At 41.1% G+C, this 27,838-nt stretch overlaps 1 protein-coding gene across 2 annotated transcripts in view; it reads left to right on the top strand.

Moving 5' to 3' along the window:
• Positions 1–27,838, top strand: part of KDM1A (lysine demethylase 1A) — a 54,882-nt gene that overhangs the window by 23,266 nt on the left and 3,778 nt on the right. The window contains exons 9-19 of one of the 2 annotated variants that reach the window (XR_004842887.1): positions 4,232–4,374; positions 4,920–5,010; positions 5,732–5,866; positions 7,099–7,172; positions 7,867–7,978; positions 8,380–8,512; positions 9,259–9,446; positions 9,874–9,988; positions 14,083–14,210; positions 17,733–17,879; positions 19,031–26,124. Coding sequence is in view for 1 of the 2 variants with exons in the window: in XM_035901221.1 (XP_035757114.1) it covers positions 4,205–4,374; positions 4,920–5,010; positions 5,732–5,866; positions 7,099–7,172; positions 7,867–7,978; positions 8,380–8,512; positions 9,259–9,446; positions 9,874–9,988; positions 14,083–14,210; positions 17,733–17,879; positions 19,031–19,216 (1,479 nt within the window). In the remaining variant the exon portion in view is untranslated. Of the gene's footprint in view, positions 1–4,204; positions 4,375–4,919; positions 5,011–5,731; positions 5,867–7,098; positions 7,173–7,866; positions 7,979–8,379; positions 8,513–9,258; positions 9,447–9,873; positions 9,989–14,082; positions 14,211–17,732; positions 17,880–19,030; positions 27,833–27,838 lie in introns of those variants that run through there. The other variant, XM_035901221.1, reaches the window with a different exon arrangement.

Below are 27,838 nucleotides of genomic sequence, written 5' to 3'. Positions count from 1 at the left end.
GGTCTGCAATCTGCGTTATCCTTACTTTTCTGCTACTGCTCTGTATGCAGAAAGCCCTTCTTGTTGCCCTCTTATGTCCAGGGTCTCAGTTTCAACTCTGGCTGACTTCTCGTTTTCCTAATGCCATCTCTGCATGCTTGGGCAATGCTGCTTCATTCATCACTGAAGACTTGTGGTGTAATAATAGATGCTTAAGCTGGAACTTGGAAGATGAAGCTTAAATTATAAAAGTGATTACCATCAGTTTCTTGAAACCGGGGCTCTAATTTTAATTTTTTGATCTTCAGGAGAGCTATCCTACACCTCTTCATCCAGAAGAGATCTTAGAAATTCAATCGTTCAGTGGAGCCTGCCCTGTGGCTCTGGAGAGCCTTTGTTCAGCTTTAAGGCAATGCTTAGTAGTAGCAAGTCCTTGGTTTTCCACTGAGACTTCTACTGTGGGCCAAGTTCTGGCCCACAGAGACAGGGCTTTTAGTTAAGCCAGAAGCTGCAGCAGTGTGCTGTTCATCCCCAGAGTCTTCTCTTCAGAGGCAGAATTGCTTATCCATGGATCGACTGTAAGGAAGTATCCCGGAAACCAAGTCATTTAGATCATGCCTTTTCATTTGCAGCTCTTCCTTTTTCATGATTAAAAGAATTAAAAGGACACAACAGTACATGCCCACACTGTTAAAGCAGATTGCAGTGTTCAGTTGTGGTACAGGAATGCAAAGGTTAAGTTAGTGGTGGGTGTATCACTAGAATGTGACAAAAAAGTTTGCATTTGGGAACTACCATTCAAAGATTTCCTTATACCTTTGCTGTGCTCAGTACAATACATGTTCTACTTAGTATAAAACCCAAATATTTTTGATTTGGTAATAATATTTTTATTTGATAATAGGTGCAAATTACATTGTTACATACCTATGGAGTTATATAATTGTTATCAAATGTGACTGGCAGCAACTACTAGAGAGGATGGCATAGAAGAATCATAAATACAGATGTGGCTAAGGAGGAAGTTTCAGCATGTAATTCTGAAGGGGAGCAATATCAATCAGGAAAGATGATACAGATCTTTAGGATAAATTTCCAATTTTCATAGAATCATAGAATCGCTTTGGTTGGAAAAGACCTTTAAGATCATAAAGTCCAACCTTTAACCTAACCCTGACGTCCCACCACTAAACCATGTCCCTAAGCACCTCATCTATCCTTCTTTTAAATACCTCCAGGGATGAGGACTCAACCACCTCCCTGGACAGCCCATTCCAGAGCCTGACAACCCTTTCTGTGAAGAAGTTTTTCCTAATGTCTAGCCTAAACCTGCCCTGGCGCAACTTCAAACCATTCCCCCTTGTCCTATCATCTGTTACCAGGGAGAAGAGGCCAACCCCCACCTCGCTACAGCCTCCTGTCAGGTAGTTGTAGAGGGTGATAAGGTCTCCCCTCAGCCTCCTCTTCTCCAGGTTGAACAACCCCAGTTCCCTCAGCCACTTCTCGTAAGACTTGTGCTCTAGACTCCTCCCCAGCTTTGTGGCTCTCCTCTGGACATGTTCCAGCAATGCAACATCTTTCTTGTAGTGAGGGGCCCAAAACTGAACACAGTATTCAAAGTGTGGCCTCACCAGCACTGAGTACAGGGGCATGATCACTTCCCTACTCCTGCTGGCCACACTATTCCTGATAGAAGCCAGGATGCCATTGGCCTTCTTGGCCACCTGGGCACACTGTAGGCTCATATTCAGCCAGCTGTCAACCAGTACCCCCAGGTCTATTTCCACCGGGCAGCTTTCCAGCCACTCTTCCCCACGCCTGTAGCATTGCATGGGGTTGTTGTGCAGGACCCATCACTTGGCCTTGTTGAACCTCATCGATCCAGCCTGTCCAAATCCCTCTGCAGAGCCCTCCTTCCCTTGAGCAGATCAACACTACCACCCAGTTTGGTGTCATCTGCAAATTTACTGAGGGCACACTCATTCCCCTCGTCCAGGTCATTGATAAAGATATTAAACAAGACCAGCCCTAGAACTGAGCCCTGGGGGACACTGCTTGTGACTGGCTCCAATGAGAACGAAGGAGCAGAAATGTAAGCATGCATCTACATCTTGAAACTAGATTGGACAAGACTGGAGGTGATTATAGGGAAAGCTTGAAATACCCTCATATATAGTGAAAAAACCCAATAATCTTTAGATATGTTCTAGTCATCATATAATCTGTCTTCTGTAGTGCTGTTGCATATAATATTCCAGTCTTTGAGCTTATAGTAGCTCAAAACTTTTATCATCATTTAAAAAGTGCATGGTCTTGAGAACTAAATAGTGTTGAATATAGTAGCGTCAGAAATGATGTAATTCATTTTTGAGGCATAATAACCTTGAGTGGTAGAAGAATTTCAGTAATCAAGAAAAAAGGAGAACCTTGCACTGATTGTAGAGTCGAGTCACTAATCTTTGGCCACCATGGGATGGGAGAGGTATCTTTATTTTTAAGACTCTCTCAAAAATCATTTCTCATCAGAAATAGGGAAATCAATTTCATGATGCTGTAAGTCTCCTGGGAGACACTACCTGCAGAACAGTCTGGGATTCCAAGACATTTTACCGCAAGAATAGTGGAAGAATCAACATCTTAGTATAGGCAGTTGGAAAAGATGGCTTGTTATACTTGCAATATGTACCCAGAAATGAAGTATGACTATTAATTGCGAACCTCAGTGTTTCAGTCTGGGAAAATGCCAGACAAAAAAGATCTACAGAGCTAGAAGGTAACCACTGGCACAGGAATGAATGCTTAGAGTGGCCAGCTGCAAAGTGGAAGAGGAATCCTGATTAGAGTTATGAGATGCTGATAGAACTTCCCTGTTGACACAGGGTATACTTTGAGTTAGGGCTGAATAATAGTTGGAAAGGAGCCGTCTGATAAGAGTCATAGGGATAGGCTTAGCGCTGCTAACAGCAGATAGCAAGCTTGTTTTGTTCTGGGTAGCAATCATCCAAGAGCTTTCCCAGTCTTCCTGAAGTGTATACTCCTTTTTTTTTTCCTGTCACTTATCAGTGAAGCACTTATCAGTGTTTTCTCTCTATCCTTTGTTTAACCTAGGCTGGGTTTAACAGTGTTAATACCATGTGATGCTTGCTCTTTTCAGCACATGCAACAGTCATCACCTAGCTGGTACTTCCACACTGGCAGCAGCACACGCTATTTAAACGAGTACCTTCGGTACAGTCAATACCACCATTCCTGAGGACAAGTGGCAAAGGGGGGTGCTGATCTCTCTTGCTGGTATCCAGTGATAGGATGTGTGGGAATGGTTCAAAGCTGTGCCAGGGAAGGTTTAGACTGGATGTCAAAGGAAAGCATTTCTTTACTGGGAGGGTGGTCAAACACTGGAACAGGTTTCTTAGAAAGGTGGTCAATGCCCCAAACCTGACAGTTTTTAAGAAGCATTTGGACAATGCTCTTAACATGCTTTAATTTGGTCAGCCCTGACTAGGTCAGGCAGTTGGACTAGATGATCACTGTAGGTCCCTTCCAAGTGAGATAGTCTATTTATTATGGTCATACTGACCACTCCAAAAGATAAGTAACTGCGTCTATATTACTGAGCTATGCCAAGCCTTCTAAAGCCTTGTGATTGCATAGAGCTATCCTACCATCAGAGTGGTCTTTTGTCCCATTGGCAAGCTTCTGGAGCTTTGATAAACACACGTTTTCAGTGAGGAAATCTTCATGTGCCCATAAATTGGTTTGCTTTCCTCATGTGAGAGAAGTTCGTTGTCATTGTGATTTGCCAGCTGCTCTTGTAGTTCTTTGGCCAGACATCCTAGCAAAGTGACTTTGTGTTATACAGACCTCGGTGTCTGACCATTTGAAAGAGCTAAGGGTATTAAATTTCTTTTTACAAGGGCTATTCTCAGCTACTTTTTTGTTGTACTCTTGAAGTGTTGCTCTAGTTTAGGGCATGTGATATCTTTTTATTTGAACACTGCTCTAAGAATTTATCTGCACCCTGCCTTTCTCATTCCTGTGATTTTGGGGAATGATAGCATTCTGAGTTTGTTATAAGGTGTTGTGAATTTGGACTGCACTAGAGAAGGTAATCTGTGTCATTGCTCTGGTTTCTTTTAATTTTTTCTCTGTACTGCTCAAGTTTCTTGTCTCTGAGGCTTTGAGCTTTGGTGACCTATATTTTTCCTTTTTTATTTATTTCATTAAGAAGAAAGTTTGTTCTTTTGAATCCGAGGTTCCAAAAGAGAAAGATGAAATGGTGGAGCAAGAATTTAATCGTCTGCTAGAAGCCACTTCCTATCTCAGTCATCAGCTGGATTTTAATGTTCTCAATAATAAGCCTGTCTCCCTAGGTCAGGCTCTGGAGGTTGTCATACAGTAAGTGACCTCTCTTCGTGGTAGACTTTCATATTTTGTGGAGGATTTTCAGAAAGATACCCAAAACAATTGTGATGTTCCTAGGGTAAGCATTACCCACTTAATACAGCTGTTTGGTCTCTGCTGAGTTCTCATTTGTGTATGTGTTTCTCATTTATTGAAGCAAAATATGCTAGAGATGCTTAAAGGAGCAAACATCTTCTCTTGAAACCTTCCTTCAGGAATCACTGCCACAGTAACTGATAGCAGATAATTGACTTAATATGAATTGGTGTACATACAGCCCACTTATGCTACTTGAAAGCTAATGTCATTTGTAATACGCCTTTTAATAATAGTAGGTAACTTCAGACTCAGGTTTTAGCTAGTCAAGTATCCCTTATTTAAAGAAACTTGTATTAATTTTCTAATTGCCTTATAAGTGTTTACTAAAATGCCCCACGGCATGCTTTTATTGCATTGCGCTAATTAGATTGTGATAATGAGTTTTCTCAATAACACTAGGATTTTATGCTGAACTGACTCTCACTTCTCACCTTTTCCAGATTGCAGGAGAAGCATGTGAAGGATGAGCAGATTGAACACTGGAAAAAAATTGTGAAAACGCAGGAGGAATTGAAAGATCTTCTTAACAAGGTGAGATGATGACATTTAGAACAAGAGGATACATTGTGTTCCTCAAAGTGGCAAAATGCACAAAATCTTCCATGGAAAAATATTGCCATTGATGCTGTTCTTAAACATAACTGTTCATTTAAGACCTGCCTAGAAGCACTGTTATGACAGAGGAGTCTCTGTTTTTGAGGAGGAGCACATAAGTGATTACGAAGAAGACTGTAAAAAGTACGGGAAAAGAAAGGGAGAGGACAGACATGATAAACAGTGTTGTGTCATAGCTTCCTTCAGAGATGTTGATAATGACCGGGAGTGGGAGGTGTATTTTAAAATGTTTACTTTCTTTACCACAATCTGATCTGTAGCATAGAAAGAGTGGTTTAGGCATACTTACAACAGTTTTATTTGTGGTAGATGACATCTTTACTTCTCCGTGTAAGTCTCTCAAATTAAAAATGTCTGAAGACAGCTCTCATATCCTACGTTTTTTGCAGTATGTTTTGTAAGAAGTCAATGATGTTGGATTTAAGCCATGTTGTTTTGGGGTTAGCGGTATTTATTGTGGTTTCTTGGAGGTAGAATTGCATGTAAGTAACATCTGCCAAAACCAGGAAATCTCTTTGGTATAATGGCATGTTTGAGATGAATATCCATTTAACACAGTAACTTGCATGAAATCTACCTTCCCTCATGTTTTCTTTTTTTCCTTTATTTCTCCCTTTTCCTACTCCACCTGAAAAAGATGGTGAATTTAAAAGAGAAGATTAAAGAACTTCATCAACAGTATAAGGAAGCATCAGAAGTGAAGCCACCACGGGATATTACAGCAGAGTTCCTTGTGAAAAGCAAACACAGAGATCTGACTGCACTTTGCAAGGTAAAGGATGACAGACAGCACTTAAGTCAGTGTTTCTGAGGACTTCAGCAGGCAGATAAAATTAGCCAATATAAAACTTTCCACATCTCTCACTCTGATCCAACATGATCAAGAGAATGTGATTGATGGTAACTCTGGGTTGTAATACTGATAACAGGGCTGCATAAAGTACCTTTAGGTACCCATCTTTCATAGCTCATGATGGAGAGTATTAACATGTTGAAGTCTCAGTTTTGGGTAACAGTCTGTGCTGGCTCATGTCAGACAGCATTTAATGTTTTGAAGGCTAAATTTTAGGTCAGACTTAGAAATAAAATCTGTATTTGAAGAGAGACGCTCCTTCTGTAAGATAAAAAGGTGTTTTCTTGAGTAAAAGACTTCTTTCTATCCAAAGATTATAATTTACAGAGCTCTGTCTTGACAAGAAGAATTAGTCCTGCCCTCTGTGTGTATCCTGATGTAGACATATGCCTTAAAAGGGAAGTCTTAAAAACTGTTCTATGATAGTGAGAGACACCTTGCTAACCCAGGTGAGATAGAACCAAGGATCATTTTTCAGTTACTTGTTCAACAAAAGATACCTACTGTTATTTGGAAGCTCAATGTGTTTATGTATATGTTAAGTAGTACATCTTCTATTTTGTCACCAACGAACAGCTTTGTGCTCTTTTCACTACTGTTGGACGCTGCAAATTATTTTGCCTTGAAGGAAAATGATTGTTGCCTTTAATATCTAGTTCTACTAATGTTTTTTAGAATAAGAAGAAAACCAACCCTCTTAAAGAAGCTTGAGTTAGATCATGTCTTTGCCTTTTGTATGACTGCTTCTGCTTTGGAAAACTGTGTTCAATATTAACTATAATCTTTTAAGAAAGAATAATAGAAATAACATTTTGTGCAATATGAAAAAGCTGTCAGTACCATAGGGACCCTTACAATACCAGGACTGTAATGGACCTTCATGTTCTTCAGATCTGAGTGTTTAAATTCCTGAAATATTAGCATACTAATCTTTTCTTAAGTGTGGCATAGAATTCTGTATATTCGAACAGCAGAAGGGCAATATATGCTGGATTAAATGTTCAAAAAATAAAGAACTTGATTTAGATTCCACTAAACTCCTGAATCTTCCACTGATTTCTCTTGAGATTAGGTCTAGTCTGATGCTACATGATGTCTTTAAGTCCTTTTACATGTAAACTGATTTTAATGTTAACTTTTAATCTTTTTAGGAGTACGATGAATTGGCAGAGACACAAGGAAAGCTGGAAGAGAAGTTACAAGAACTTGAAGCCAATCCTCCAAGGTAAAGATACAAACTATAAAATAAATGCTCAGGAAAGCAGTTCTTTTTACTACTTTTCACTGAGTTTCAAAAATGCTATGTTAGGCTTTCTTTTAATTATGATAACTCAAGGAGTTAGGAAGGTAGAAACACGAAGTTTGAGCTCCCTCAGTTTTAGAACTCATCTTCCTCATTTTTAGAGATGAGTCGGTCAAAAAAGGTGGTTCTTAGCTAGGGCTTGTTACAGTAGAAATACTTGCTGTAACCAGTACCTGATCTCAGTCTTGAGATTTTAAATCGCCATCAGTAATGACAGCATACCAATCCTGCTGATTTTGTCAGAATATTATTATTTTGTGCTTTGTGTGATTATAGTAGGTTTTTAGTCGTCTTTATACGTGCTACTTAAGCCATTATTTATGTAACTTTTTTAATTTATAAAGTTGAGTTTCTGGCTTCTCTTAGAATATTTTACATGAACTCTACTTTGAAAATGTGAATTTTCTCTTTTTTTGATATTCAGCTTTCCTGAAGGAGGTCTGAATGTTTGAAATAGAAACTGCTTGTGTTCTCTTTTAATTTTTTTTTATTTCTCCACTAAGGAGGGACTCAAACAAAAAAAGATTGTGAATAAATTTTGAAAAGTAATGCATTTGCAACATCATACTCTAGCAAACTAACTGTCTTTGTGTTACGTTGTTGGTTTTTTTCCTAGTGATGTTTATCTGTCATCAAGAGACAGACAAATACTCGACTGGCATTTTGCAAACCTGGAATTTGCTAATGCTACACCCCTCTCTACGCTTTCACTAAAGCACTGGGACCAGGTAGCTAATTAATGTATTCACTCAGCAATACACTAAAAACTTAAACTATATTTATTTCATTCTCATGTAAGCTTCTCTATGTTAACAATTTCTAAACATTTAAGTGCTATCTGCTTTTATGCACATACTGAGCTCTTACATGATTATTATTTGCTGATGACATTCCAGACAGCTTTTTGTTAGTTAGTGTCAAAAGTCTCTTATGATACTGTCTACTGAAAGTTCCTATACTTAGTACTTGACTAATAAACAGAAAGGGTTTCAAATTTATTAGACTCACTCTTCAAAAAAAAAAAAAGTTTTTGAAAAAATGTTGCCATTGTTTAAGAGTTGCTGATTATTTTCTGTTGAATTATGTGATTTCATTATAAATGCATGCTTTTTATGCATCTTCATTTCAGGATGATGACTTTGAATTCACAGGCAGTCACTTGACTGTGAGGAATGGATATTCCTGTGTGCCTGTAGCCTTGGCAGAAGGGCTGGACATTAAATTAAACACAGCAGTTCGTCAGGTTCGCTATACAGCATCAGGTAAATGAAACCACCTCATCCCAAGTATGATCATAAAAATAAGATTTCATTGCTTCTGGAAGCAGATGTGAAGATTGATCTCATAAATACCCTCCCATTATACATTTTGGGTTAGATAAACAGCCACATTTTTTACTGTGATTGTGTAGGAATCTGTTAGAGATTTACTCATCCTTAATGTTTTTTGCTTATTTCTGGGGCTGGTTTGACACCATCCTTTTCAGTTGTATTTACTGATTAACAACTTTACATCCATTCTCCCATTTCTTTACTTCATTGATTGAAGCATTTGGAGTAAGAGGTCTTGGACTGCTTAAGACTTGGTGTCACAGGATCTGTTATTAGAAGTATAAATGAATGTAATATGGACTCAAACAAATGGAAGGAATGTATCTTTTTGTTGTTGTTCAAAACATTGGGCTTGGGAAACTGTCAACCAGGAGAGCAACTCCATGAGAGGCTTACTCTCTACTTGCTATTTATTTATATATAATTTATTTAAATATAATTTCCCAGCCTAGATGAAGTTCTAGGCTTGTCCCAGTATGGCCATTTTCAGACACTCTGTAAATGACACTTTCTGGAATTGAGCTGTGGCCGGTAACATTCACTTGCCTACAAGTTCTGTCTCCATCAATGAAATGTTTTCTGCTATGGATATGTGTTTATGGTAGTTTCTTTAATTTTTAATCCAATGCTCTTGCGTCCTGGCCTATTAAATGATTGTTTTTCTCTCCCCTTTTCAGGCTGTGAAGTGATAGCTGTAAATACACGATCTACTAGCCAGACTTTCATTTACAAATGTGATGCTGTGCTGTGTACTCTTCCCTTGGGAGTATTGAAACAGCAGCCTCCAGCAGTACAGTTTGTGCCGCCTCTTCCTGAGTGGAAAACTTCTGCAGTGCAGCGTATGGGATTTGGCAACCTTAACAAGGTGACTTGGTCATTGAGAGAAGTGCTGCAAACCAGGGGTTGCGATAGGCAGGATCTGAAATGTGTATGGAATCTGTATGGTGGCTGAGAGGAAGAATACTTTTTCCACTGCTATTTTGCTATATTTTGATGCTGAAAATTATCTGAAGAAATGTAACGACCTCTTCTCTATTTCCCACACAATTTTTAAATAGTTAGATTTCAGAAGTAGGTTGACTCAGTATGTCTGCTGTAGCTTGTTAACCAGCAGATTTGTAAACTATGACAGCATACTAACCTGTGGAAGGCAATATAGGTCCACACCTTTATGTATTACATATATGCGGTATATATGCACCAGACCTTCCCAGTGATAAACATCAATGAGTGTAATTGTCTTTATTTTTTCCTCTGTGCTCTTGCGAACTCTTGATTCTTTTTATTTCTAGGTTGTGTTGTGTTTTGATCGCGTCTTCTGGGATCCAAGTGTCAATTTGTTTGGTCATGTTGGTAGCACTACTGCAAGCAGAGGAGAACTTTTCCTGTTTTGGAACCTGTACAAAGGTAGCTCTGGTGCATATCTACTTTTGCTAGTGTCTTTATTTGTGCAGTTTCAGATCTAGAAAAGAGCACTTTTTAAGATGCTGTTAGTGTTCACATACGGATATGATAAAATGATTAGTATTTGTAGGAAGACAAATGGAAGCACTGACACACCACTGCACCAGTGACTTGCAAACAGTTCTTTAGTAAATTAGGGCAGAATATGGATGAGTATGGGTTTACCAATGCTGAATTCCAGGCTATGTCTGTTAAACTGCGTTGCTACCTATCTACTGTAACACATGCATTTTTATAGGCTACCTTATTGTCTTGCACCTTGGTGAAGTTGCCATGTGACTTACTCAGTGTTCTCTTGGCTGCCTCTATTAAGCATCTAAACTAAATATTAAATTTAAATACTAAGCAACTAAATAGTTGCCACTGGTATTCTGAAAAACTTAACTTTTTTAATTTTTATTGTGCTGTATTAAGAAACCAAGATCTAATCTAATATGTTTATATAGTATTTCAGAAATGCAGCAAATAATGTGTGTTCTGTTTGCTGAACAGCAGTGTTGTCTTAGTTAAGTATCTACTGTGTCAGGAGGATGTATTGAGTTCTCAGAGAAGAGTGTTTTGTCTCTGCAACATTTCTGAATTAAAAGCCGTTTCTTAGTTCATAAGTCTCTTTGAAATTGAGTTTCTCTCTGGCCAGTTGGAACATTGTTTCAGCTCTTCTCCTCCTTCACTGAGCTTCTCATGCAAATGGGACTGGCATCCAGTTTAGTCTTAGTTTTGAAAACCTCAGCTTCCTGGATGTTTTTCAAGTTGAACTGACAGTTTGAAGCCAGACCTCTTTCATGGGGCTGTCTGTCTAATCAGGGATGATTTGATAACTGTAGATGAGCCCCTTTCATCTGCCACCTCAAGTCCTTTCTGGTACAGGTGACTTTGCTGCCCAGGATTTCAAGCTTAAGTGTCTAGGAACTAACCAAGATCAATTACATTTTTTTTCAGATGTAAGGGCTGCTGTTGACTTGTGTATTCTCTTATGTGGCTGAGTTGCAGAACTCAATGCTTGTAGGTTATCCTGCTTCAATTTCTCAGGGGTGTGCAGCGCAGCCTTTACAGCGTATTGAACACTCAGATTTCAGTGGAGCAGACTAGAGGCTTTGTGATCGCTCCATTCCTCTTGCTGAGCATTACCATTCCAGCTTGATGAGCTGCAGGCCTATCCATATGGATAAGATGCAGTGTGCCCTGGAGGAAAGGCAAGCTGTGGTGTCTCCAATTTGTTGAATGGGCGACCTTGTTTCTTGTTTTGAGCAACAAAGCAGCTATGACTGTAGACCATGGGTCTCAGACTGACAGGTAATTTTAGAACTCCTCTTAATAAAATACTTAAGTAGGCAAAAGGTATTGTTCTGCCTGTTTCTGCAGCTGGACTTTGCTTAGTTTTGTTTTATCTGCAGCTGGTGTCTACCACAAGAGGTTGTCAGAAGAAATTTTCAGTGAGCATACTGGTTTTGTTCGTTGCCATTTATCATACTAAAAGCAAAGGTGTATATACAGTGAGCACTGTTAAATGAGGTCTTTTTCTTGCAGATGACTGTTTAAAGTACCAGTGGGTTTTCTTCCACTCTATCATGGGCAGGCCAGGTTTTTCTTTTAACTGGACAAAATTGCTATGCAGGGAAGATGCTTTTCTAGGGTATTAATTGTTAAAATGTTTGAGAAGACTTGACTGGAGAAATGCAAGTAACGAGCCTTGGATAACAAGCCTGTTTGTGTATCTGCTTTTGTGGCTTTTAGATGGCTCTATTACATTCTTAACAAGTAGTGCTGGGGTTTTAGTTTAGATGGGAAGACCATCTGGTATAGAAAGGTTTTGCTGCTAGATGTAAAACATTCCTTCTCATGAAAATAGGCAGAGCACATAGAAATAAAACAGAAATGCAATAAAATCCTATGCTAAACACAAGTCAGATGGCTGAAATTGAAAAAATTGATTACTGTTTCTCATGGATAGTTAGGTGGCAGTTAATGTGATTGTGAAATATTAAAGTAGACCTGAGTGAACTTGTGAAGCTGTTATTTATTTCATATTCTGCATTTCTGTTGCCATAGTATTCTGAGCAGAGACTATTTAAACTGAACAGGTTGGAGAACAATTGTTTCTGGATTACTAAAAAACCTGGAAGTGTCACAGGACTCACTGTATTAGCTCTGTGGAAGTTCTTTAACCGTCTTGTGTTGGCAGAGACCAACTGATCTCTGAGAAGTGTTTAAAGGTAGTTCGGTGAATGGAGTGAAACTCAGATGAGAAGACTACACATGTTTGTACTGCTGTTGGGTGACCTGTTGTAGCTCAGACAGGAATCCTCCCAGTGGTTTAAGTCTAGTTCAGGTAATGACTGCTGAGAAAACCTGTAGCCTTGGTAACACTATGAGTGTCCTGGCACATCTGGCCTGTGCTGTTGGTGCCTCTTGCTCCGCCATGCTGTTGGATTATTGTCGTAGCCTTATGTAGGCACACTTCAAGGTGAGGACTCCCATCAGCGCAGGGCAGAGGAACTCCTGGCAGAAAACAGTGTTTTCTGGAAGGCCAATGACATTTCAGTCTCTGTGTTCTTGCCTGGCTCTTCTGTTTTTCCTAGAGACATGCTGAAAAAGATGAGGCCCTTTCTCTGTCATAGTTTTGTGGTTACTCACTGTTCCTTGGCTAAACCACGTTCTTGGCTTGCTGTATGGTGGCAAGGCTCAGTAAACATCACTGCCTTTCTTTCAGAAAATGGAGTTTAACTAGAGAAGCAATCCTGTATGTTTTTTCTCTAAGATCTTTTTTCGTCTAAGTATCTTTTTTTTCTAGTCCCAAAGGTCCTGAATATTGAAGTGACTAAATTGGATCTTGAGTAGTGTAATTATCTTTGTAGTAATAACAGCCTTACTAGTCTAACTTCTTCAGAATTTCAAAGACACTTTTTTTTTTATTTTTTATTTTTTATTTAACCAGAATATATTATTGGGCCTTTCAGCATGTATATTGCAACTGAACTTAAGCCAGTTTTCTTTGAAAAGCAGTAACTTGATGGAAATGTGTGCCAGGAGATCTCTGTATATACCAGGATATAAGGAATTCACTAATCACTTTGGAAACCTGTACAAAAGTTAAAGCTAAATTTTTTAACAAGGACTTTATTTCCCATTTCAATATACTTGACATCTGTTTCTAGCTGTGGTATTTCCTTTGCTAAATTTAGGACTTCCATAAATATCTCCATGAGGAGAAATATCAACTGAGAGAGTTTTCATTAAGTAACGCTGCTCGGGTCTGAGTCATTTCTTGTAAATGCATGTTTTTGCCACTCGGTTGTTTTGGTAGCTCCTCAATACTTACCGAAGATTCTCCTTGAATTTGTGATTCCCAAAAATGTATGCTTAGTCTTACCATAACTGGTCACAGGAAAGATGATCTCATCTATCTGTTTGTGTATCCTATAATCATATTAACACACCTCACCACAGCATCACATGGGCAGCTGAGTTACTTAAGATCTGTCCATTTGACTTTTGAATTCTTCTCAGACTTTCTGGATATTGTTCATAGTTTCCACTCCACTGAGATTATTTAATGTGTATGTGTGTTGGTAATGAAGAAATCTAGGTACTTTGTATGAGTGTAGTACTTAGTACAGGTAACTTAACTGCTATGCTGATGTTAATCGTATCTAAATTAGATTGTTTGGAAGGTATTGAGTTCCCTGAAATGTAGCACAGGTTAAATCCCAGTGGAAACTCTGATGTCAAAGGAGTGAGGTCTTCACTACAGAAAACCTTTCTTCTGTATGCTGTACTTCCTAATGTCTGTATTTAATTTTTAATACATCAGTTCTCTTGATAATTCTAAATAGTGCTATAGTGCATATTAATTCATTTTCCTTTTGGTAATTTGACATAATGGTGGAAGATTTGGGGCTACTTCTGTTGGGCTTGTTTAGTTTTTAACCTCATGACTTAGCTGCAGATCCATGCCTATTCAAGTCCAACTTTTCTGATCAAAATGTTCCATTTCAATAATTCAATTGTTTTTTCTCTTTCCACTCCCCGCCCCCCAGCACCAATTTTGTTGGCCTTGGTAGCAGGAGAAGCGGCAGGGATCATGGAGAATATCAGTGATGATGTCATTGTTGGACGGTGCCTTGCCATCCTCAAAGGCATATTTGGTAGCAGTGCTGTGCCACAGGTTAGTACAGACAGTGTCTGTGGGTAATTTCTCTGCGTTTCAGAATGTCCTGCCATTCTCAGTAGCTTGCCTGCAGTATTGAGCTGTTCAGTATCTATACCACCCTTTGGTTGTTCAGGGCTTTCTGGGAGGAGGCATTGTTTGCAGCTTTGGGGGGATTGTGGTAAGTTTTCTTGTTTGGTTGCGGGGGTGGAGTGGGTGTGGGTGGTTTGGGGGGATTTTTTTTTTTTTTTGAGAAGATTGTTTTAGACCAAATAAGACTTTAGCATTTCCAGAGTACCAAATACTTAAATTAATTTTCTGCCTTTTTGGCTAGTGACAGCACTGCTTGCATAGTCCTTGCCATGTTCTGCACCTTCTCTAAAGTGCGGTAAAGCTCTTGACCAGTGAACTCCACAAAGAAACTGGTTTGGCTGGAAAATAACTGAAGGGGGAGGAAGGAACTAAAAACAGTTTTTCAGCTGGATCAGTTCCCTCTGCAGCTGGCCAACAGTTAGGCACAGTAAGTGTAAAAGGAAAGGTTAGCGAAGGGGGAGTTTAGAAAATACTTAAATATTACTCAAAAAAAAAAAAACCTCCAACCCAGCTTGTGTACTTAAGACATTGATTTGAAAAGTCTTACAGCTGTTCAACCTACAGTGTATGTGACTTAGTTGAATGCTTGCTCTATTCTCCTAATGGGCAGTGTGGAAGCGGTTCTTATAAATGGCGTTGGTTGTAAATAAATAGCTCTGCTCCACTGGGATTTCTATAATAGTAAAGTGATAGAAAAAAGTCTGTGGTAACTTTAATACACCAGTCTTCTCTGATCATTTGGCCAGGTGTAAATTGGACTGTTTGCTTGCTTGGTATTTGCATGAGGAATAGATGCAGTTTGTCTTTATTATAGAACTGTTGTAGAGCTCTCTTTGAACATGGCTTTATCTTCCCCAGTATTTTACTGCTTTCTATATGATGAACAAATCCTCACAGCTGACTGTAAGCGTGGATTTTTAGTTAATGAGTGAGTCTTATACTTTGGAAATGCTCAATCAGTTGAATTTTAAGTCTGAGACTGGAGAATGCAAGAGGAGGTAACCCCAGGCTTACCTTTCTGATAAATCCAGAGCTCCTTCTCTAAACTCTCGGAGGACAGTTTCACTTCTAATGAGATCTCTCTATTCGAGGAGCGTTGAGACTCTTCTGTCTACAGGTGCTGTAGAAATCCTGTAGTGTGTGGAAATCACTTGAGTGAACCAAGAGAGATGTTTTACACTGGCTGCTCTCTAGTAGGGTTTTCAAGTGGGAAAAAACCCCAAATTGCAGAATCTTGAGAAATACGGATTCTACTGTAGATAAACATACAATTTAGAGAAGTTATTTGAACTTTTAAAATATTTCAGTGCATTAACTGATATCCCCTGTTACGGAATGACTCTATATCTGGTCAGTCATTCAAAGGAGAAAGCAGTTCTCGGTTGTGATAAGAGAGATCTAAGTGAGTTTCTATTTGAATGTATTTGCAGTTCAGGTGCTTATGTACTATGAGCACTTGATAGTGGAGAGATTTGGTGGAGGCCGTCTTCAGGACAGCCATTCATCAGTCTGGATAAACTGAAGTCTCATCTGTTGTACTGGATGAACAACTGTATATCCAACCCAAAACATTCTATGATTCTATGATTCTTTGAGGTGGAGCTTGCTGTGCAATTGCAGTTCTTGTATCTGTCCAAAACAGGGAAGTAGAAAAGTTAAACAAAAGCAACACTTCACTGGAATGTGGCTGATCCTCCTCGTTCCTGGTGCTTCTTGTTACTGTCTTATTTTCTCTTTCTGGTTTCTTTTTCATTTCCTGAAGATGGATATAATGACTTTCCCCCCTGCTATTCTTCAACACATGGAAACTTTTTCAGCCTTGCTGTGCAGCTCACCTCTGCAAGCTTCATGTCCTCTGTAGAGTAGGATTCCAGCTTTGTACCACTTCCATTGTAGTAGTTTATCCTCTAACAGTCCTTCTACTTATTCGTAGGGAATCCTAATTACAGCATTTGCTTGTCAGGATGAAAACAAAAGTTGACTCATACCCATATGTGAGTGTGTGGGCACATGAACACCACAGTTGCTGTTTGGACCAGTGCAGTCTCAGTACTGGGGAACCGGTACTTTCATATTCTGCTCTACAGTTGTATCAGGGTTAGCCATACCTTCAGAACTACCTCAGTGAAGTAGTTTCTATCTGGCTTTATTCCCTGTTAGACTGCAGTGCTGCATGTGATTACTAGAGAGAATTAAGAAATTTATGAAATGCCTCAAATTTGTCTTTGTCAGACGTACACGTGATAACATACAGTGCCACCACAGTGGTCTCCATCCAACAAAGAGAGAAATGTGAGGTTACTTTTTTCTCAAGAAGCAGTCAATATGATGGCTGGGTCATCACTCAGTTTCTTACCTTTTGGATAAAAAAGTGCTGAAAATTCTGTTGAGGAATTTTCTCAATTAAGTCATCAGACCATATTGGTCTCCAACCCCCAGTAGTGTCTTACACCTTGGAACATGGCCCCAGTCCTCTGGCTAGAAGGCATCAAATACAGTCCAGCTGAGGCCAGCCTGAGAGAGATCTTCTCAGATCTGTTGGTGTTGGGGTTCAGGAGATTTCCCTTGCCATGATGTGGTACAGTGCCTGCTTGACTGGTTTATGGATAATGCCCTCGCTAGATAGGGCCTCTTTCTTTTCCTTTGTGGGAAGGTCTGTTCAAGTAGAAACAACTGATGAAATATCTTCGTGCCCAAGGAGAGGAGAGAGGTTCTTGTTTTGATGTTTGCATTTTTACAGGGTATGATTTCTACTAAAACTCAGTAACACATTTGGACAGAGTCAGGGCTATTTTAAGATTCACACCCATCACTTTTCAGTGTCATATGTCTGCAAGGTTATGAAAATGTCCCATTTTCTCTTGACTGCTGTTATGCCTTAGAGTGATACGGGTTTGAGTCTTGGTGATGCTCTCACTGTTGCATCTTTTAGAATATCTTTCGTCATGACCATTGCCTTGGCAAACCAGATGGATTGGAGACATATAGGTGTTTGTATAGGTGCCCTTCCTGCAGTCATTTTCCTCATGAATTACAGACCTTATATAGGCCTATATTATTGTCAAGTCAAAAGAGATACTCCAATGGGCTGTGGCTGAAAGAAAGTAAAGGAGTAGGAAGTGTGGAGTGTCATTATGTTGATAACAGGAGAAGAACCAGAGCAAACAGTACACAGTGCGCATGTACAGCTGACTACAAAGTCTGAGTTCCAGTGCAGAAGCTATGTGCAGTAGGTTCTGGTAATACTGGAAGGAACTTGTCTTTGGTGGCAATACCTTAATTATTTACCTCAGTATGTGTTAGCGTGGAATATAAGCTTGGAGCTCCACCATTAACATCAGCCTAAGGACTTTGTGTCTTTTATTCTTGCAATTTGCATTTTTTGTATTTTGCACTAACTGTAGAACTTGTACTGTGTCAACAACTGAAGTTGCTGTCTTGTCTCAGCCTAAAGAGACTGTGGTGTCCCGCTGGCGTGCTGACCCATGGGCCCGGGGTTCATACTCCTATGTAGCAGCTGGATCTTCTGGAAATGACTATGATTTGATGGCTCAGCCAATTACTCCAGGGCCAGCCATTCCAGGTGCTCCTCAGGTGAGAGATGTCTCAATTCTTTTTAGAAAAACCTCAAAACAGGATAATTCTTCTAAGTAATTTGCATACATATCTAACCACCAGTTTAGAGAACTTGCATCTTCTCATGTGTTATTAGAACCTGTAAAATAAGTCAGTTTTCTATCCATGAATTCTGCCTTCCCAGGTTTGGTGTCATTTGTTTACTTAGAAAAAGAGTGCTTTTATTCAGAAAGTCAATTTGGTAATGTCTGAACAGAGTATTATAATCATATATATTTACTGTGTCTTGTATTCCATATTTATGTTGTCCATCACCATATTTAAGTGAGCTGTAGTGATTTGAAAGAGGGTGAAGGCCAGAATGAGAGGAACAGGAATCAAATGGTCTCTCCCAAATTGGGAGCAAACACAATGAAGGCATAAGTCATCTCCAGTTCACTCTGAGACAATGAAAGTTTGAAAGCAACAGCCATTCTGGAAGCACAAGCAGAGCAGGATTATGGCTTTGGCTTTATTTAGGTTCTTTTTCTAGTCACACAAGTCATTAATAAACAAAGCTATGGATAAAATGATTCTCTGCAGAGTCTAATATATGAAAGGCTATTTTTCTCCTCCTTTTTATAACACTGTCAGTAGTTGCTTTAGGTCTCGGTTTTAAGAGAAACTGCTAATTTAAGTGAATTGCTGAGGTTTTGTTTGCTTACTGTGCTAGAGTTCATGTACCAGGATCAGAAACCATTATTCTTAAATACATTTAAAAGTTTGATTATAGAGATAGAATGTGTGCTGAATGCTTATTCAGCATACAGCTGGGGACATTTGTCTCCCCTGCTTGTCTGGTTCTGAAAGCATTGTCTTTCAAGTAAAGCTTTATTATCTTTGTACCAAAGCAAAGATACTGGCAAATAATTGCAAAATAGTTCCTCATATTATGGTCGTTACAAGCATGAAACCCTCCTGTGAAATGAAAGGTGTATATAAAGATTTTCTTGGTAATTTGTAGGCCAGGTTAAAATATTTTTGATATAGACTATTTCATATGTACCACCTTAATGCTAATGGAGACTGTGGTGTGATTGGAGGACTTTTAACATTCTTCTTAAAGTATCTGTTTGCTGCAGGATCTGAAAATGCAAACAAGCCTTAACAGTGTTCTCTGTTCCCTCTAGCCTATTCCTCGCCTCTTTTTTGCGGGAGAACATACAATTCGCAACTACCCTGCAACTGTTCATGGTGCTTTACTGAGTGGACTGAGAGAAGCTGGCCGCATTGCAGACCAATTTCTTGGGGCCATGTATACTTTGCCTCGCCAGCCTACGCCTGGGGTCCCCCCACAACAAGCTACCAGCATGTAAGAGAAGTAGAAGGTATCAGAAGAGGAGCAATAAGACCACAGTGCTGCTATTTGGGATGAAGATCTTCACATAGTCTGTAACAGGATCTGCTGAAAGGACTCAGCCATGACTTGCTGTATAATACTTCCATTAGAATGGCCTTACAAAAAATTACTAACCTTTGGCTTAGCATCCTTTTACAAAAATCTCTTGTAGCTGTTTGAAGTGTCAGTGTAAATAGAATCCTTTCCTACCAAGCTGGTCAGGGACTTTTTTGACTCTGCAGATATTTTTTGAAAGTCGAGCTTGTAGCTAGAGATTTTTTAGGGGTTTTTTTTTCTACCTATACATGTATTTACAATTCAGTAATTGCACAAGGCCCTCTAGAAGCTCATTGCTATGAATAGTAGCTTAGTGTAGAATTTATGTAAACTTCTTTGTTGTTTTTTTTTTTTATTGTTTTGTTTTGAAGAATAATATTTTTTGACCAATTCTATTCTTATCTGGCATTTGAGAATTTGGTGCAACTGTTTCCCTACCGGTAACAGCAAATCACACCCCTCCAAAATGGTCCATTGGCTGCTACAATATATGCATCCTGTTTTAGAAAGAAAGCTGGTATTACTAAGAGTGTGCTAAGCATACTGTTTTATTAAATACTTTCAACCAGAAAAAATCATCAGAACTGGATATTTTTAAGTTTAAAAACTAGAAATATTATTTGTATTTGTTTATATAGAAACAGAGTTATCTAGACAGTAAGTTAGCTGAAGGACCTGATCTCTTGACTTCTGCGTGCTGCAGGTGGGCGCTCTGTGTACCTGTTGATTTAATTTCTGCTAGGTTGATGAGATGATGTCGCAGCTGCTGTTATTATGCTTCTGAAGACCATTTTGGTTTGGCTGCTTTTCCAAATATTTTCCTTATTAATTCAGTGCATACAGCCTTCCTTTCATTGCACAGAGCAGTCTTATTTAAACATTTAGATCCTGTTTCCCTCTCCATCTTTCCCCATTTAGCATTAGATTTTTCTTATTTCTTCCAACTTCTCTCATCCTCTTCTTTCTACAGTTTATTTCTAGCTCATCTAACCACAGTCTCTGTTCACACTTTTTTCTGCTTTTCAGTTTTTATGTTCTCACTTTCTCTGACCCCGTGTCTGTACATGTGCAGTCTGTCCCAACTCCATCCTGTCCTTGCACCTTCTGTTCTGCTAGAGGACCAACATTTCCTCTTGTTCCATACTCATCCCTCTACAGCTACACTGCCCACACTTCTTGCTGAAGCACACACACACACAAACACACAGCCCCTACTTGTTTATAGCTGTATTGTCTTTGGCCATGGACTCTCCATCTTCCAGCATCATTGCTTCTACTGTTTCCTTGTGTCTCTTTCTTAGCAGCTGGAGATCCTTTTTCCCCTGACTATGACTGTTACCTTCTTGTTGCTTTCTCATTAGATACTGAAGTCCACGAGGGGGCATCGCCATAGGCAGCCTTTCTGACAAGCCATGAGAAAGGGGAGGACTCTGATGTGATGGGGGCAAGAGTCTGTGAGTGGGCACAGACTTGAAGTGTCAAGGACCAAGCTCATTTGAAGTGGCTAAATTTGGTGCCACGGGGAACTCTCTTTCCCAAACCTCTGTTTAAATTAGTGCTACCTCCCCCGTATCTCTAACTTTGCAAACATCGTTGCTACTTGGGCCCTTTCTTGAAAGGGGTACTCCTCAGCAACACTACTCATCCTCACTTTCCCTTCTGGGAGACAAGACAGACTTTGTGATGGTTGGTCAGAAAACTGCCACTGAAGTGGGGCACAAATTGGAAGTACAGCAGGGCATGGAGGAGGGGTGTCCAGGAGGTAACTGAGAGTAAATGGAGAGTAATTGGAGACTCAAGACTCCCTGCCTTATGTTCAGGTAAAAGCCTGTCAGCACCACTGCCCAGAGAAATCCTGTTCCAGGATGAGAGGTGTGACAGGCCTTTAAAAATCCACCAACAGCTGATCTGATCTCTTGGCTAGTCTGACCGGGGATGGAAGAGGATCTGCAAATCGGGGTGCTGTGTTCTGTAACCAGGCTTCCAGAGTCTGTAGGTCTCCATGTTTGTGGGGTGGTTTGCTGTTGGGATTAGTGATGGGTGCTGTCTCTCCCCATGAGGACTTGCTCTAGCAAAGTGTCAAAAACTCATAAAAGTGCTTCTGGCCCACTGGAAAATAAAATAGTCCTCAATGGTGTCTTTTCCAGACAAATATCAAGCCACTTCTGCATCAGCCTATTAATGTTATTTTCAGCTGCTTTGTTCTACTTTGTGCTGACTGAGATTTAGCAGACTCTTCAGGCAGCTAATCCTGTCAAACAACATGCAGTCAAGACATTCAAATGTAAACAAACTTCATTTTGCACGTTGCCATTGGTTTGACTGAGTGGGGCTAATCTTACACCTGATGACCAGACTATCCTGTTTCCCCTTTTCAAAAAGACATCTGAAAACCATGGTGACCACTGAAATAAGAAGGTGGAGATGAAGACCTGACAGTTCCCATCAATTTTGAAGGTGTGCAAGGAATTGGTGGGTGTTAGCTGATGGCGGTGATGGGCACGAGCAAAGGAATGGGAATGCCAGGAGGAGATGAGGAGGCCTTGTGACTTGATGTAGTCTGTTCACTGCTTTCAGAGTCTTCACTGGAAGGTGAAGACCATGATCTGTGGCCTGCTGCACCCTGCCCTGTCTCTTATCTCTGGGGACTCTGGACCTATTCCTCAGCCAGTCCCTGCTAACAAGCCCTAGTAGGTGTTGGAGAGCGAACAGCTCAGAGTACGTTCAGCTCTTCAGGGTGTTTGAGGCTCAGCAAAGATGCAGAAAATTGCTGGGCACATTGGAGCTCCTGTGCTGCAGTTCCTGCCCTGCATAGCCCAGTTTCTCAGGGCATTGGTTGCACCCTAAGCAGAGGGGAGCAGTGGTTGGGTGGAGGTCAAAGACTGCTCCCTTTATTCTGGTTGTATCCTGTGGAACTTCTGGGATGGAGGAGGCTGCACTGTCACCCCAAGGCCAGACGGAGCTTGCAGACCTGGAAAAGGTGGCCTGAGCACATAGTGATGAGTCATCTTAGTGTTGGGGTTCAGCTCTGCCAGGCCACATGGTGAAACTTCCATTGTTTATCCAGGTCTCATGCTCTTTGCAGCACTGCCTGTGTGTGATACTCCTCAAGCAGGCAGTCTCCCAGCAGTTAGCAACTCTTGTTCTGCTGCTTCTGTCATCCCAGGGGTGCCTTCTGATGTGCCTCAAATGGTGGCTCTGAGTCCAGACTATCAATGTATGTGTTTAGGAGCATATTGTTCTCTGCTCCCTGGGCAGAGAACTCTCTTAGCTGGACCTTTGGTTTGTCCCATAATGGCTAGTCCTGCTTCAGTGCTGCCTGTGCTGCCTTCCTACCTCTTGTGATCTACTAAGGAGGAGATGGCATTGTAACTAAATAGGTCACCAGGTGCTCTCCACCTCTGCATCCTTCCTCATGGTGTAGCCATTCTTCCCCTTCTTGCTGTTTGCTTGCCCTGGCTCCCCTGCGGGGGTTGCCTGATCTGTTTCAGTGAGTTGTGGATGACCTTTATCATGGATTTGAGGCTGCTGGGCACAGTCACAAAACCTAGTGATGAGTGGTTGCACCCTCTGTTGCATACCCTTCCACCCATTCTCAGGGACTTGCCACTTCTTACTCACTCCATGGGTAGGTGAATTGCATTTCTGACAACAAAACTGATTGGTGCCCATTTTGGAAAGAAAAACACTCTTCCCTAGTTGGACCTCCCTTTCTGTACTGAAGGACCCCAGTAACCTCCCATGGGGTTCTGAATCGTGAGTGAATGCATGCATTCGCCAGTCAGGTAGTAATTTTGGATGGGATGAATCTGCAGGAAGATTTGTATTTGTCAGTTCTCCAGATGCCGCTGTTTTTGTCAGGTGCTAGCATCTACTTTGTAATAAACTACTGTTAGCTCAGGGTCTTTGTGTTCAGTCTTTGTATGGAACTGAGAATATTTACTATGGTCTTGCCTGTAGTGGAAATTAACTGCAAAGGTTCTCCCTGTTTTGTTATATTGCTAATTGACTGGATCATAAACCTAGAGGAAAAACTTCACTGGGAGCTTCAGTTTCTTTTTTTATTGTCAGTGTTTTCACCTGACTAGGACTCTTGCTGTATTTCTGAAAAAGTTCAGCTGAAGGAACAATGGTGCTCAGAGCTCATCTTGCAGTCTTTAAGCTTAAGTGGCTGCATAAAGTGAGGTGACTAAACTTAACTGATTTGTATACTTCAGATTCCTTTTAATGGTGGTGATAATTCCATGAGTTACTTTTCCTAAAAATGTTTACCAGAAGAGAACTGGATCTCATGGCCTGGCTTGTTTTCAAGTTTGCTGCTTTTGCCAATGATTTTTTGCAGTTTACAACATGTTTAATTTCTGAAGGTGCAATGTTTTGTTCATTTGGAAGGAATATTGAAACTTAGAGGAAATGCTTTCCACTGACGTTCTTCCCCAAAGCATACAGATATTGCAGAACCATTGGCACGCTTCCAGACCTTGTGTTCTGGGTGTTACCAGAGATAAATACCCAAAACCCCCCACAAGAGGTCACCTTTAGAATGTCAGTGGAGAGTGAAAGCCTCCCTTTAATTACCTGTGCATATCAGTCATGGAGTTTGACATATGCAAAGAAAAATTGTCTTCAATTTTTTTCCAGCTTCAACAATTTGTCTGCTAAAAGCTGTTATTTCTCTACAAAATCTGTTGGCTCGTATTAGCAAAGCAGGGTTTGTGGAGTGCTTCCAGGTGCTAACAGGCATCAAATCAATGTGGTGTTTAGAAATTCCCTGGAAAACATCAATCCTAGAGACTGAGAAATGCAGTAAAATGCCTGATGCATTCCTGACATGAATATTTGCAGCCCAGGCTTCGCAGGCCTGCACTTCTGCGTGTGCAGCTTCATCACTGCACATTCTTACACATGCACGTAGATAGAGGGCACAGTAGCTGACCAAATTCTTTATCACATATGGTTCTTCCCCATTTCCAGCCAACCAAAGACCATGGTGATGTGGCACTTGGAGCCTTTCAGTCATGCAAAGTGTGACTGCACTTCAAAGAAACACAAAGCACCGACATTTGTGCTGTAGCTGTAGGCTCAGCCTTTCTGTGTCGCACCTGATGAACTTATGGTAAGGATGGCCGACATCTAGGCTGGCCTTGCTTCAATGATATTGATAATGGGTCTGTTCTTGCACTGATAGAATAATTTTTGGTTTCTCATGCAAATATTGCCTGGTTTAGTACATGCTTCATAAAATAGCAAAAAAATAGCAGCAGGGTGACTTGTTCACAGCTACTGAGCTGAAGAAATTGCTTGCCATGTTCACACTATATCAAAGTATATCAGTTGCACAAGTGCAAACTTCAGACCACTGCCAAATAAAGATGTACGAAGGCATTGCATGGAAGATTTTGTAGACAGAATAGATAATCTTTGAAATGCCTACTGATGGTGGGGTTTCTCTCTACTAACCTCATAACTTTCCTCTGCACTAGTTGTCTTGACGTCTTCCAGCCATGCTTCTCTCTGTCCAAATAGTTTCGGGACCTTTGAATCTGTTCATTAGGGCTTTGAGTTCTGGTAACACAGGACCTACATCCAAATCTTTCTTAATAATACGTGGCCAAATGTGCCATGCTCACAGACTTCCGGTACTGTTAGTGCAGTGATATATTGCCAGCTCAAGGGCCTTCTGGAAATGGTTTCAATTTACCACTTCTGTGTTCCAGATCCAGCTCTTGGCTTTCCATTCTCACAAAAACTGCTTCGGATATGTCCTTTGCTTGGGGATCTGCTGTCTCATGGGGCCAAAAATTTGGATCTCTGTTTTATTAAATTCTTTGTTGGTCCCCATCAGTGTAGCGTTAATTACACCTCTCCATGAAGGGGCTTCTGCTCACTGTTGTTCTGTTTTCTTTTCTAGACACTGTATCACTGCACCCCAATAACTTTAAGGCTTTCACTTCAACAAGGGTAGATAACCTATTTTTCAGACTTCATGCTTGAAAGACACAGATATCTTGGCCTGCCAACCCAGCCTGGATGATAAAGTATCTTTTCCATGTATGGGTTTGTGCCTTTCAGAAGCTCCTGAATACATTACCTTGCTTGTGGAGAGGTCCTAGGTGTGTGTCTCCACAGAGACCGTCTGTTTGGATAGCAACTTATTTTAGATTGCAGTTATCTGAGTGTAGCCCCTGGCTGTAAGCACCTCATGGCAGTGCACTGCAGGCCCTGGCAGTGGTGCAGTGTGCGTCCATCCTTCCCCACGGCTTCTGCAGTGTTCTCTCTTCATACCTGCATCAAATGCTGCTCCCCTGCTTGAGCATCCAGCAATTAGTGCTAGACTTTGCAAACGGTGAAATTCCCATTTGCTTTGCTTCCAAGCCACCCCTGCCTAGCTGCACCCATGTGGAATTGTGTTCGAAGTTGTCCGAAGTCAGAACAGACGTGTGGACCACAGCCACATGAAAATGGAAATTACTTGCCTAGGTGCTGTACAACAGACATGCTCCATGTACTCAGTACTTCTCTTTCTTCCTCATAGTCCCGCATAACTTTTTTCCAGATTTTTTGTTAAGCCTTGTGTGGTCACGGCTTAACACATGGGGAGGTTAAAGTCTCAGCCATGATCCACTGTTACAGGACAAGAAGTGTGTCTGATCTCAAGTTCTTGGGCCGAGTTACTGGAGTTTGGACAACATACTCCTGTCCTCAGTAACTTCTCCTGGCTCACAGAATCGTATCCTCACTTCTGATTAACAAGTAAAGCTTGTCAAACTGATGAATTTGAAAGATTTTTCCTGATTCAGTGAGGATACTTTAGCCTCGTGGTCTTAGGTTAGTGTGAAAAAACACTACTGCAACTAGCAACGTATGCATCAGACTACTGAATTCCTGTTCAGTACCAGAAGCCAACTTTTTCTGTAGCTGTGAATGACGAAGGATGTAATTTAGAATTGAGTGCGACTGGAGTACTCCTGGTACTCCAGTCTGCCTTCGTCAAGCCTGACACCGTACCTCATGTTTCACGTGTGCCCCTTAGCCTAGAGCAGCTGAAGTCTCACCATCTCCTCAGTACTCTGCCATAGGCTCCTGCTGTGCCCCAAGGTGCAGTTTGGTTTGGGGCAGCACAGGAGGGAACATCCTTTTTGAGTGAATAAGGATTTAAGACACGGTTTACCTAGGCTTCAGGGTGTTCTGGTGGGTATGATCTCATTCCCTCATTGTTCAAGTATGAACAGTTTGGGCACTGTGCCTGTTTTCAGAAGCAGCTTGTGAAGAAAACAAGATTCCCATTTATTGGCAAGTCATCACGGTTCTGGAGGTAGCTGGTCCATTTGAGGAGATGGGGTAGTCAAGCTGCTCCTGAAGGGAGGTCCAGGAATCTGGCCTGAAATGGGAAGGGCTGCAGCTGGTAAGATCTTGGTGGGCCTGAAGGCACCTGGAAAAACGCCAGTTGAGAACACAGAGCAAGCACAAATGTTTGATGAAGGAAGCAATAAGGGATGATCTTGTGCTAGCCTTCACTTCCCTCCGCTTGTCATGTTCAGCCTACTTTTATTTTATTGCTTGCCCTGTACAATCCCAGCTTTGCTGGATGCACCATAGGAGTATCCTGGATGGCAGCTTTAAGCTAATGGCTTCAACTTTATTTAGGCTAATCCAGGCCTAGTTCTGCCATTGTTAGGAGGATATTGGTTTATTCTCCATGATGCCATAGCTGGGGTGATTAGCTCCAAGTGTGCAGAGGCATCACCCACAGTGCACCAGAGAGGGAGAGCAGTGCTGGGCCCCAGTCTGGGTCAGTAAGGGTTAATGTCAGGTACGTTCACTGACTGCCGGACTGACTGCCAGGTGGCTTCAGTGTGTGCTCAAAGATAAGGGGAGTCCTGAGTACTCAAGTCCTGCAGTATCACCAAGGATGAAGGATCGTGTTCAGCTGGCTCCAGGGAGGCGGTTTGGCTGTGGCCATCCAATTAGGGGGCTGGAGGGAAATGCTTGCCTTCGTGTTTGTGGTGTAGGGAGGCAATGGGGTCACAGTCTGTGAACAGGGGCCACATGATGCATCTTGGCCTTGAAGTCCTAGGAGAGGCTTGGAAGTGAGCTGGTGCAGATGAGTCCAGGGAGGCCTTGGACCAAGTTAGGTGATTCTCCTCCCAGCTGAGCTATCTGTGTCCTTGGACGGTGCTTAGCAGAGGAGATGTCTTTGGGGACTGAAGGGTCTGTGTATCCTTAAACCTTGTTTCCATAACCTGATTCCACCGAATTCTAGTTCAGGTTGAATGCATAGAACTTGAAAACAATTGTGTTTATCCATCTGTGCAAATGCCAAAACCAAGGAAGTAACTCTGGGGTTCAGATGCCTTGGATTAAAAAGTACTTTAATAAAGTTGTTAACAAGGATAAGCACACTGGGAAGCTAATGGAAGGCGGCTGTTGGTGGGAGTGTGAGTAGCTGGGTAACAGGCCAGCAGCATGCCCTGTGCCACTGAAAAACGATGCTGCATGCCAACAGCATCCAAAGATCCGTGGGACTGGCTCCAGAAGCAGT

The sequence above is a fragment of the Egretta garzetta genome, unplaced genomic scaffold (assembly GCF_000687185.1).
Source record: "Egretta garzetta isolate BGI_Z169 unplaced genomic scaffold, ASM68718v1 scaffold368, whole genome shotgun sequence".
NCBI lineage: Eukaryota > Metazoa > Chordata > Aves > Pelecaniformes > Ardeidae > Egretta > Egretta garzetta.
The sequence above is the reverse complement of the archived record's forward strand: the minus strand, read 5'-3'. Positions and strand labels throughout refer to the sequence as shown.